Source organism: Phocoena phocoena, chromosome 20, assembly GCF_963924675.1.
Source record: "Phocoena phocoena chromosome 20, mPhoPho1.1, whole genome shotgun sequence".
NCBI lineage: Eukaryota > Metazoa > Chordata > Mammalia > Artiodactyla > Phocoenidae > Phocoena > Phocoena phocoena.
Window position 1 is genome coordinate 23,184,707 of NC_089238.1, and position 13,472 is coordinate 23,198,178.

At 34.7% G+C, this 13,472-nt stretch overlaps 1 protein-coding gene across 1 annotated transcript in view; it reads right to left on the reverse strand.

The window, feature by feature from the left end:
- Positions 1 to 902: 902 nt before the first annotated feature.
- ITFG1 (integrin alpha FG-GAP repeat containing 1) overlaps positions 903 to 13,472 on the reverse strand; it is a 241,383-nt gene continuing 228,813 nt past the window's right edge. Inside the window, exons 15-18 of the mRNA XM_065898764.1 lie at positions 10,032 to 10,156; positions 9,385 to 9,467; positions 4,832 to 4,949; positions 903 to 2,192 (exon numbers count right to left, since the gene is read on the reverse strand). Of these exons, the coding sequence (XP_065754836.1) occupies positions 2,133 to 2,192; positions 4,832 to 4,949; positions 9,385 to 9,467; positions 10,032 to 10,156 (386 nt within the window). The 3' untranslated portion in view covers positions 903 to 2,132. The remainder of the gene's footprint in view (positions 2,193 to 4,831; positions 4,950 to 9,384; positions 9,468 to 10,031; positions 10,157 to 13,472) is intronic.

The window sequence follows — 13,472 nt, forward strand, 5'->3', positions numbered from 1 at the left end:
GACCTCGAAGTCTTGTGCTCTTTCCACTACAGTATTCAAAATTAATATAAGGATCTTTGTACAGCTGGCCCTTGAACAACACGGGTGCTGACCTTCTGCACAGTCGAAAATCTGAGTATAACTTTCCTGTTAGACCTCTGTATCCGAGATTCCGCATCTGTGGATTCAACCAACCGTGTACTACCACAGTACATATTTATTGAAAAAAACCATTTATAAGTGGACTTGTGCAGTTCAAACCCATTTTGTTCAAGGGTCAACTGTATTTGATTCTCAATGTTGTGACACATTTTTCACCTGCTGCCCCTTAATGAATGACATTGATGTTTCATTGAAGGTTAGTATCAAGATACAGAAACACAGTATAAAGTCACTGATTGTATTGGGTTAGCCAAAAACTTCGTTCAGATTTTTCTGTAACATCTTAAGGGAAAACCGGAACGAACTTTTTGGCTAACCCAATATTTTTTGTTCTCATTACATTTTATATGCCTATAACACTATTCCTCGTAGACTCTGACTACAAGCGAGTTTTACAACTCATGCTATATCAGTTGATTGATACTAAACCTACCTGTCTTTAGGGACAGTGTAGAAAAGTGCCTGGCACAGTGTTGTAGGTTGATAAATGAATTTAACTGGATACCATAGTCAGAGATGCCTATCTTGCCCTGATAGGCAAGTCACTTCTGTCCAAATCTGTGATTTAGACTTCATAACCTCTAAGGCTTATCATGGTCCAAAGTAATTATTTACACAATCACCAAAATTCTTTGTTTCAATACAGAATATTTATTAAGAAGACATATTAACATGCTTAGATACACAAAGTAAACCACTTATACACATGCCATTCTCAGTGAACTGTAAGGAAAAGAACCATGAAGAACAAAATTAGTTGCTTTCAGATAAGTTTTCGTGTTTTATAGCTATCATACGTCCATTTGCATATTAGGAAGTTATTAGCACTGATATATAAACTTTTTCCTAATCTTACATGTAACTTTTTGGCAAGGGGAAGTTCATAAAAATTTGCATTGAAGTCTGAATGTAAATTATAGACTGTTACAAGCTTTTGAGAATAGAAATGTGATTGAAGATTTGCATTCCCAGATGCTATCTACAGCAGTTTCCTTTCAAGAAATCAAATGCTTTTCATTACCACATGATAAGAATCAGTGTTCAAATGAAAATTATTAGGGCACATTAATTCTTGGAGGGTATTATGATATAATTTTCAGTTAATATAAACAAGTAATAAATCTTTATAGAGGGTGTCAACACCAGGAATTTAAGTTTTCCAAAGACTATGCTTTCTACATGCCTGAAAATAAAATCCTATCAAGTCTAAATATATTTTGATAATTAGTTGTAGAAGTCTGTAAAAAAATTATTTAATAATAATAAATAATGGCAACTATCACTTATTGAAAATTTACTCTATGCTAGGCACCAAGCTGGGTACTTTGTGTACATCATCCCATTTAATGTATACAACACCTCAAGTGAATAGTGTATTAGCTCTGTTTATAAACAAGAAAACTAAGGCTTAAGCAATTAGCCAAGTTCAAACAGCTTGTAAGTTGTGTAACCAGGAGTTTAAGGCAAGTCTGACTGCGATTCCAAAGCCAGCGTACCCAATCACTATATTGTATACCATCAGTGAAAGACCCCTTGACATGCTATAATGAGGGTGAATGGTTAATAATTTTATCTCTGATACATTCACAGAAGTATAATTTGCATCGTTAGAATAAGAAACAGGATGGATTCAAGTGGAAAACAAAAAACCCTGCTCATTTAAATATTTTTATTTACACATATCTTTTTCCATCATCATTATTCTAATAAGATTATAAATACGTAAACACCTTAGTACATGCAACACATTCCGCGAAGGAACAAATATGTACAGCACAATTGAAAAAAGAACCCAAATTATTGTATACAAAATGCTTTAAAAAAAGACCTTGTAACACATTCAGACCATATTTATTTGAATACTTTCCAATAATTACCAAGGGATGTATCATTTATAAATAATAAAATCGCCTGTTTTCTTCTATAAGCCAAGTTTAGTATTTCAGTTAATCAAGTGAATAGCCGTTCCATTATGCACTGCTAAAGGCAAGTCACATAGCATCAAAATGAAACCGATGGGCTTCTTGTCGTTTTTCTCTATCATCTGCTTTCTGAAAAAGAATTTTAGACTAGTTTATAAATGATAGGAAAATGTCAAGAAAAGATTAATTTAAAAAGTGGTTAATTAAAAAAATAAAAGCCCTGAGCAATTAATAGGTAAAAGGTGTGATTTTATTATGTAATCTTATGAAATATTTTTATAGTTTACAGTAGCTATCTTATAATGAACAATCCTCTAAATTGAATTTAAAAAACCAACAAGAAATGTTCCTTAAAAGCTTAGTTTGTTATTTATTACTTATTTGAAAGTAGGAGTAAACATTAGATTTTGTAAGAATGGAATCAACTGTTACATTTTTCCCATTCTTAACACTGCTGAATCTAATTATATTAAAGTACATTAATTATTTTGGGGTTAACCTATTGATTTTGCATATATTTATTGATCCTCTATTCCCAGCAAAGTATTGTGCTTGGAATTTTTTTTTTGGCTGTGCTGTGCGGCATGTGGGATCTTAGTTCCCCAACCAGGGATCGAACCTGTGCCCCCTGCAGTGGAAGCGTGGACTCTTAACCACTGGACCACCAGGGAAGTCCTATGTGCTTGGAATTTTGAGGGATTAGAAAACCCCTCAGTTTTGTGTCTTGTTCTCAAGGAACTTATTAAAGCCTAAAAAGAAAATAGCAAAACATACTAAATAGCTATTTCAGCATAAAATGTGAAAAATGTTACCAATATTCTGAGATTACTTCTGGGTTGGCATGATGAAAGGCAAAGCTTTGAAAAGATAGTGTTTATGGAAATGAAGAGGAGGGACATTCACTGCAAGATGCGGGAAGAACAGGAACAATCCTGAGAAGTCTGGCAGGAGCACAGGATATGTGAAAGTAACTGATAAGATAAAGACTGGAAAGGTGTATGGTAGAGTCACATGGAAGTACTATGTAGGCTATAGGCTGAGGGAGTTACACATTTTAGGCAGGGGGTGGTCACCAGAGGTTTTTGAGCAGAGGAGTGACATGATTAAGACTAAACTTAATGATGAGTAATCCGGCAGCAAAGTGCTAAATGGAGTGAAGGGGAGAGAATGGAATTTGGGAGGACAGGGAGTATTTAACAAGGAGCTGAACTAAACTAAAAGCACTGGTGTAAGGAATTCAGAAGTGGAGTCAGCTGCAGAGATTGTAGGGAGGCACAATGAGGAGGGCAACTGATTAAATCCTGTAGTGAGTAAGAAAGAGAGACAGCTTTAGGAAACTGGTTTTAAGTTGCTTGCAAGTGATCTAGGTAGAGGGTGTCATGGTGACAGTTGGAAGTAGGGGAGAGACCTTTAGAGAGAGATGAGGGCTGGGCATCTCTGAGGTAATAGCTCAAGCCATGATTTTAGATAAAACTGGCAGGGAAAGTATATAAAGAGGGCCTAGGGCAGACACCGTGGCAGAAAGAACAGCCAGTGTAGGTGAAAGAGAAGTGGTCCAAGAGGTAGGAGACAAACCACAGTATCACAGACGGAGGCAGTACACAGATATGTATTTCAATCCGTATTTGTATTTAAAACTTCAGTTTTTAGCCACTGCATCATTATTATTGTAAGTCTACAATGTTTACACTGTAATTAGATCTCCTGTGAAATCAATAAAATTAATTTCTTTTCCTTCATACGTCTAGAGCTGTGTAATATGTCATACTATGTTCTGACATTTCTAGACAAAAGTAAATAGAGTCATCTTTGATCTTACCTCTTAAGTTGCAATTTTAAAATCAACTGAATATGTAACTTTATGTTATCATTTTTTGTATGAACGGAGTGTTTTTTTGAGAGACAAACCTATGAACATTTATTAGAACAATTAACATGTTCTCTTTTTCGTAAGTTAAAACAGGTAACATAAAGCAGATGGTAATTTTAGTTAAGAAAAATGATTATCATGAGCATCACAATCTAAAAATAATAGATGCAAAAATGAAAACACTTTTGAGACACATAGAGCCCATTTTGGAGAACATTATTGGAACCCACTAGTTATATAATAAATATATATTCATACACAAGTAGAAATTAGCTTTTTAAATTTATATCTAAACTATGAATAAATTTATGTGATAGCCTTTTTCTCTCCTCATAAACATTATATAAAAACTACATGTTTGGAGTTTTGTTTTTAATTATCATTTAGGGTGTTATACTAAAGAACAGAAATCAGTTTAGTTTAGTACAAAGAATACTTGATAGATGGAAAAGATGTTTATCACTTTGCTACTTCCCACCTAAACTCTCTCTGCTCTAATTTTTTATAAAGAGATAGCTGTTATTCCCTGAAAATAATGTCCATGGCCCTATCAGTAAATAATGGACACAGGCTCATTTAAGAAATGATTATTATTTTCCAGGCCAATATGAAATTACTTCTAATTAAGCTTTTCGATATGCCTGTTGATTTGGGGGTGTTCACTTTATTACTTTTGTACAGTATCAGAGTTTTAAAACACATAGTCTGATTTGCAGGAATTGCTAAGAGACATTAGTAACTCAGGGGGATGAAAAAAATTATCATTAATACGATGACATTACAGACAGAACTTGAAAAATCAGAAAATCTTAGTCATGTGAAAAAGTTTGAAATACAGTGTTTTTAAAGAGTAACATATTACTATTATAAAGTTAATGATCCATTTAAATGAACAAACCTTTTCCTGCCAATGTAAAATGCCAATTATTGCCAAGATGAAAACACAGACTCCGATGAGCGCTATAGCAGTAAGCAGAACAATGTTACTTGGTGTAAGATACAGTTTGGCACTCCAGCTGTAGATGAAAAGAGAAGAATTAAAATTACACATTTTAATTTAAAAATAACAAAATACTATTGAGACCAAAAAGCAAAAGAGCTTATTAATTAATGAATCAGTCCATTCATTCATTAATTCATTCACCTATCTATCCATTCATTATAAATAAAACAAAAGCAATTAAAATTAAGATAGGGTTAAGAATATTGACGATCCAGCAGAGTTCAGATTTTTACTCCAAGAACTGAAATAGAATAGAATTTTTGATGAGATGCTTTGCTATTTTTCTTTGCTCCTGTGAGAATTATTCTTAGGTAAACTTATCAAGGGTACTTTAGGCAATCTTAGACATTGTTTTTATGTCTTGTTTGACTTACTGAATTAGAAACCTTGAACTTTAAGGCTATATAGTCACATGATTTTTGATAAGATTTCTATATCTTATTTTTTGACCCCTGTTCACATATGTACTATGACTAAGTAAAAGAACCGTATGTCCAAGTAGGTGTAGATAGATGCTTGTACAAAATGTCATGTTGGAGGGTTTACATTATTACAATGACACTGAGACTTCTTACAAAATCACTTTTAGTTCCTCAGTGTTAATGGCAATATACAAACTTCAGCATAAATAGAATTAGCTCTTTCTTCTAAAACAGTCCACATAATACAGCACTTGCAAACACTGAAAAGCCTAAAACTGAGGTCTATATTACCAACACTGTAGGTGGTTATATATAAAGAACTTTTTGTTCTCTCTGAAAATAGATAATGGATATATTTTCATCTTAAAAGATTAATAAAGGTAAGATTATTCTGATAAATGGCAAGCACCAACTGACTTATTTTGGGATAATTAAAATTTACTGATCCATAAGTTAGCCTCTAGTCAATAAATCTCAAAATACACCTCAAACTAAAATCAAATTGGTTTTTATTATGTACATAAATTTGAAAAGAACATTTTTTTTCAGAAAGAGCAAGAGAAACGTGAAAAATGTTGAGCTTATTATGGAAGAAAGGCTATAACAAAATTTCCCAGAAATTCAAGAGTAAGAAAACCTTAAGAAACAAATACTGTTAATCAGTTGAGGTTAGCTATTCTCAGCACCTTACCTCATACATAAGAAAAGGTCCTTTCATGAGATTTTTTTGGTAGTTCCAATTTATCTATCTATCTATCTATAAGTCTTTATTGAATTTGTTACAATATTGCTTCTGTTTTATGTTTTGGCTTTTTGGCCCCAAGGCATGTGGGATCTTAGCTCCCTAACCAGAGATCAAACCCGCACCCCCTGCATTGGAAGGTGAAGTCTTAACCACTGGGCCACCAGGGAAGTCCCGGTAGTTCTAATTTAAAAATAGATTTAAAAAACCCATGAATAAAGGAATTTCGGTAAGAAAAACAATGAACAAAAGGCCAATACTGAGTTTCTTACTCAGAAGCAGTCATTCTTCTCAGTTTCTTACATATCCTTCCAGAGGTATTCTATACATATATAAACATATACGCATAGATATTTTCTTTATAAATCACAAATCATTGCTTATTATTCGTAAGTGCATTTTCCTTTTATCTTTTGCTTTACCACTCTATTTTAAAAGATTATCATGATATTGCATGATATAGAAGTACTATAATTCATATAGTTTCTTGTGCAGATTCATTTTGTTATAAATTTCAAAATTTTAATAGATTCATTAAAAAAGTCTAAACTCAGACCATAACTGTTTTTTTTTTTTCTTTGCGGTACACGGGCCTCTCACTGTTGTGGCCTCTCCCGTTGTGGAGCACAGGCTCTGGACGTGCAGGCTCAGCGGCCATGGCTCACAGGCCCAGCCGCTCTGCGGCATGTGGGATCCTCCCGGACCAGGGCACGAACCCGTGTCCCCTGCATCAGCAGGAGGACTCTCAACCACTGCGCCACCAGGGAAGCCTATAACTGTTTTTACTGATATCTTATTTCAAGCATAATGCTGTAATAAAGTTGTTTTCTTAAGTAGTTTGGTTCTAAAGCCCATAAATCCACCATAAAATACCTCCAGGGGTGTGCTGGTAAACTGGCTCTCTGGGGGGAAAAAACCCCCTGAGTGGCACTTGCCAATTTTCATGGTGTAAACAGTCCCATTATAGCTGATTTTAACGTGACCTCCCTGAACAGAAGTGGAAAGAGATGCACACAATCAGCTCATGAGGTGGCGTGAGCTGGTTCTAGCAAACCATCTAAAAATTTAATAAAGGACAATACAACCTGCACTTGTTATTTGTTATCTTTTTGATGATGGCCATTCTGACAGGCGTGAGGTGATATCTCATTGTGGTTTCGATTTGCATTTCCCTGATGATTAGTGATGCTGAGCATCTTTTCATGTGCCTTTTGGCTACCTGTATGTCTTCTTTGGAAAAAATGTCTATTCAGATTCTCTGCCCATTTTTTAATAGATACAGTATGGGGATTCCTCAGAAAATTAAAAATAGAACTACCATATGATCCAGCAATTCTACTCCTGAGTATTTGCCCAAAGAAAATGAAAACATCAATTAGAAAAGATACATGCACCCCTACGTTCATTGTGCCATTATTTACAATAGTCAAGGTAATGGAAGCAACCTAAGTGCCCAGCAACAGATGAAGGGATAAAGAAGATGTGAGTGCTCTCCCTCTCTCTCCCCCCTCTCTCTACACACACACACACACACACACACACACACACACATTTATACATATACACATACACACAATGGAATATTGCTTGGCTACAAAAAAGAATGAAATCTTGCCATTTGTAACAACATGGATGGACCTAGAGAGTATCATGCTAAGTGAAAAAAGTCAAACAGAGAAAGACAAATACTGTATGATTTCACTTATATGTGGAATCTGGAAAACAAGACAAATGAACAAACATAACAAAACAGAAACAGAGTTATAGATACAGAAAATAAACAGGTGGTTGCCAGAGGGGAGAGGGATGAGGGGAGGAGACAAATGGGTGAGGGCGATTGAGAGGTACAAACTTCCAGCTGCAAAGTAAATGAGTCACGGGTATGAAATGTACAGTGTGGGGAATATAGTCAATAATTATGTAATAACTTTGGCAACAGATTGTAACCAGACTTAACCATGGTGATCATTTTGAAGTGTTTATAAACATCAAATCACTATGTTGTGTAACAGGAACTAACATAGTATTATAGGTCAGTTATATTTCCAAAAAAAGTCATAGAAAAAGAGATTAGATTTGTGGTTACCAGAGGTGGGAGGTGGGAGGTGGGAGGTGGGAGGGGGAATTGGATGAAAACAGTCAAAAGGTACCAACTTTGAATTATAAGATAAATAAGTACTAGGGGTGTAATGCACAACACGACAAACAAAATTAACACTGCCATATGTTATATATGAAATTTGTTAAGAGAGTAAATCCTAAGAGTTCTCATCACAAGGAAAAACGTATTTTTTTCTGTTTAATTTTGTATCTATGTGAGAAAATGGATGTTCACTAAACTTACTGTGATAATCATTTTTTGATGTATGTAAGTTAAATCACTATGCTATATACACAGTGCTGTATGTCAATTATATCACAATAAAACTGGAAGAAGAAAAAAGAACAGTACAGGCTGTATTTTCAGAAGAAATGTAATAAGCCACTAGTTACATTTTAATAGCTTATTTTTTCATATTGACATGAGAGTAGCCTTAAGAACAAGTTATATTTTTCCCAATGAAATTTAAATGTTAATGAATACTTTCACCACCTACTTTTTGAAATAATGGAATCAACCTAATAATTTAAAGAAAAACAAACAGAGATAAAGATTTAGAATTAAATGCTATATTATACAAGGAATATGTTTTGCTAATAAAGATAAAAATACCTACTATTCACTGAAAAATTACTATATGCTGGGTACTGTGTTAAGCGTATTTCATCCTCATTCTTGTAAGGTAGGTATTTTATCTCCCAATTTCTACAGTGCAGAAATTGACCCTCAGAGAGAACAAAGGACTAGCTTCCAATCTCAGCTAGCAGTGGATCTGAGTTTCTAGCCTGGGTCCGCTGAACTTCAAAATTTGTGCCTAACAACTGTGGGATATATACCACTTCTCAAAGCATTTGCTAAAAAAGATCATTGCTTATAAAGTTCAGCAGCCTGAAATTTTAGAATTTATGGCCAGTAAACTGAAGACCAGTTTATTTAAGCTGAATATGTATAAATCCCTAGTTAGTTAACCTGCTGTTTTTCTAATAAGGTTTAGTTTGTTCTTCGTGAAAAATGTCAGGGACCTTTTGTGTAGGTACGTTTAGGCATTTAAAGTTTTCTGTAAGCAAATTAAGTCATGACACTCATGGGAACACAGCAGGAATAGAGAAAGTTTTTAAAAGATATAACTATGATTCAGAGTTGACAGTATTTTTACCAAATTCAGTTCAAGCAAGGACATTACCTTCGAGGAACATTGTGAGGATATGGAATGACAATTAGCTGAGAATTTGGAATGATTGCGGTCCATTCTTGTTTCCGTATAGACTGGAAAAAGAATTTAAGAACATTTAACATTCAGTACACTTTAAAAACACAATAATGATTCTAAATAAATAAGAAAAAGCTTAAGTACTCTTTGATTAACTGAAATCCTAGGTATGGATTAAGCTGAATTTACATATATTAGGCCCCAAACAGGACGCCTATCGGCAAAAATTTCTCCATCTTTTCAGGGAAGGATTATATTTCTGTCTCATGGATTCATTAATTTATTGAACACACTTATGTAGCAGGCACTGTTCAAGGTGCTATGAACAAATGCTGCTTTGGAGCTAAAATTCAAGTTGAGGTAGAGTCTGACAATAAACAAAATAAAAACATTTGGTATGTTAGATGGTGAAAATGATAAGGAGAAAAAGCAGGGAAGAGGAGGGGTAGGAAGTCTTAAGGTTTATTTCTTCAAATTATAATGTGCTCTATGTAAGGTAAGCTTTGATTGGTCACTACCAATGAATTTAAAAAATTCTTTAAATGGAATAAAAATATTTTAATTCAAATATTTGAATAGTAAATATTAAAAAATAGATTAATTATACATTTTTTACTCACCTTCTCTCCAGATGGACGGGGAATACCAACATAAAGATGATCAAGAAAATTTGCACTTCGACCTAAACCAAGTACATTGTATGGCAGTTGGAGAGCTAAATGTGCCGACTGGCTAAGTTGTCCAGCTAAATTTATTAAAAGAAAGAAAAAAGAACAATACATCTTTGGAGACATTGCTCTCATCAAACATTAAAATGATAAATGTTACAAGTTTAGGTGCTAGAACTTATCTTTAAGCATAAAAATGTGAAATGAAATGCCCAGTTCATTATACTAATGATTCATTTTTTAAACAGTAAGAGAGATAATTCACATCTCATAAACATCACCTATTTAAAGTATTCAGTTAAGTGGTTTTGAGTATATTCAAAAAGGTGTTGAGCTGTAAGCACAATTAAATTTTAAAACATTTTCATCACCCAAAAAAGAAACTCCATACCCATTAGCAGTTATTCCTATTTCTAAGCCCTACACTTCCAGATACAGGTAACCACTAATCTACTTTCTTTATAGATTTGCCTATCCTGGAGATTCATATAAATGCTATCAAGCAATGTGTGCTCTTTTTATGAATAATGCTGCTGTAAACATTCACATACAAGTTTCTGTGTCAACTTATGTTTTCCGAAATGGCTGTATCATTCTACATTCCCAACATTAATAGTTGAGGGTTCCAATTTTTCCAAATTCTAACACTTTTTTTTTTTTTTTTTTTTTTACGGTACACGGGCCTCTCACTGTTGTGACTTCTCCCGTTGCGGAGCACAGGCCCCGGATGCTCAGGCTCAGCGGCCATGGCTCACCGGCCCAGCCGCTCCGTGGCATGTGGGATCTTCCCGGACCGGGGCACGAACCCGTGTCCCCTGCATCGGCAGGCGGACTCTCAACCACTGCGCCACCAGGGAAGCCCTATCTTTTTGATCATAGCCATTCTAGTGGTTATGAACTGGTATGTCATTGTGGCTTTCATTTACATTTACCTAATAACTAATGATGTTGAGCTTTCTTTTCATGTGCTTATTGGCCATTTTTGTAGCTTCGTTTTTAGGTCTTAAGGTTGGTAGCGAGTGGTCTCTTCCTTCATTCTGGATTTCAGTAATTTGAGTCTTCTCTTTTTCTTGATCAGTCTAGCTAAAGGTTTGTACATTTTGTCAATCTTTAAAAAACCCAACTTTTGGTTCAACTGGTTTTTCTCTATGATTTTCTACTCCCTACTTATTTCCTCTCACTACGTCCTGTCTTCTGCTTGCTTTGGGTTTAGTTTGCTGTTCTTTTTCTAGCTTCTTGAGGTAGAAAGTTAGGTTATTGATTTCAGATTGTTGTTATTCCTTAATATAGGCATTTGCAACAATAAATTTTCCTCTAAGAACTGTTTTTCCCTCTAAGAACTCCATATATTTTGGAAGGTTGTGTTTCTGTTTTCATTCACCTAAAGTCTTTTCTAGTTTCTCTTGTGATTTCTTCTTTGACCCATTGGGTTTTTAGGACTGTGTTGTTTCATTTCCAGATATTTTTGAATTTCTAAATTGTTATTGATTTCTAATTATCATCCCGTTGCAGCTGGGGAACATACTTGGGATGATTTCAATATTTTTAATTTATTGAGGCTTGTTTTATGACCTAGCATATGGTCTGTCCTGGAGAATGTTCCATGTGTGCTTGAGAAGAATGCATATTCTGCCGCTGTTGGGTGGAGTGTTCTATACAAGTCTGTTAGGTTTAGTTGGTTTATAGTGTCATTATCTCTTCTTTATTGATTTTTTGCTAAGTTGTTTGATACATTACTGAAAGTATTAAAATTGGGGTAATAAAGCCTCCAATTTCTCTCTTCATGTATCTTGGGGGCTCTGTTGTTAGGTGTGTATGTCTTTGTAGTTGTTACATCTTCCACATGGATTGACCTTTTTATTATCATTATAAAATGTCCTTCTTTGTCTCTAGTAACAATTTTTGTCTTAAAGCCCTAGTTTTATCTGATATTAGAATGGTCACTCCAGCTCTCCTTTGGTTACTCTTTGCATGGTATAATTTACACCCCCCCTTTTTAAAATTTCAACTTATTTGTATCATTGAATCTAAAGTGTTTCTCTTGCAGATAGCACCTAGTTGAGTCATATTATATTAGCCATTCTGCCAATCTCTCTGCCTTTTGATAGGAGTGTTTATTCCATTTATATTCAATGTAATTACTGATAAGGTAGGACTTTTGCTTGCCATTTGCTATCGGTTTTCTATATGTCTTTTTAATTGTTCTGCTCCTCCACTGCTGCTTTAATTCCATAGTTTCTTTTATTATATATTTTCTGAGCTATTTTCTTAGTGGTTGCCTGTGGATTGCAATTAGCATATTAACTTAACAAAATAACAATACCTAGCACATACAACTTTCCTCCCAAATCCTCCCTCCCTTGTAATACTGTTATTATACAAATTATATTTTTATATATTATCAGCCCATTGACATAAATTTATAATTATTACTTTATGTAGTTGTTCCGTAAATCACCTAGGAAATAAGAGGAACTATTTGACAGAAATACATAAACCATATTTTATACTTATCTATAGTTTTACAGGTGTTTTTTACTTGTGTGGATTCAAGTTATTGTCTAGTTGTCCTCTCAGTTCAGCCTTAAGGGCTCCCTTTAGTCTTCTTTTTCTTTTTTTTTTTTTTTTGCGGTACGCGGGCCTCTCACTATTGTGGCATCTCCTGTTGCGGAGCACAGGCTCCGGATGTGCAGGCTCAGTGACCATGGCTCATGGGCCCAGCCACCCTGCGGCATGTGGGATCTTCCCGGACCGGGGCACGAGCCCGTGTCCCCTGCATCGGCAGGCAGACTCTCAACCACTGCGCCACCAGGGAAGCCCAAGTGTGAACTCTTTGAGTTACTCTGAGTTTGTTGAGTTTCTATGTGCAGATTAGTGTTTTTCATCATATTTGGATGGTTTCAGCCATTCTTTCTTTAGATATACATTCTGCCCCTTTCTTTATCTCTTTTTCTTCTAAGACTCGCTTTATGCATATGATGGTATGATTGATGGTGGCGCCACAGGTTCTGAGGTTGTTCATTTTTCTTTCTGTATACTCTCAATTGACCTATATTCAACTTTGCTGATTCTTCTGCCAGCTCAAATCTGTTGTTGAGCACTCTACAGAATTTTTCATTTCAGTTACTGTACTTTCAACTCCAGAATTTCCATTTGATTCTTAAAATGATCTTTACTTCTTCACTTATATCTTCTATTAGTGGGACATAGTTGTAATACTTACCTTTAGTTTTTTAATTCTAGTTTCCTTTAGGTCTTTGAACATGTTTATAATAGCCAATTTATAGGTTCTGTTAACTAAGTCCAACACCACTGGGCACATTTTCTGTTGTTTGCTTTTTAAAAAAAAAATGTGTATGTGGCATACTTTCCTGTTTCTTTGCATGTTTTATA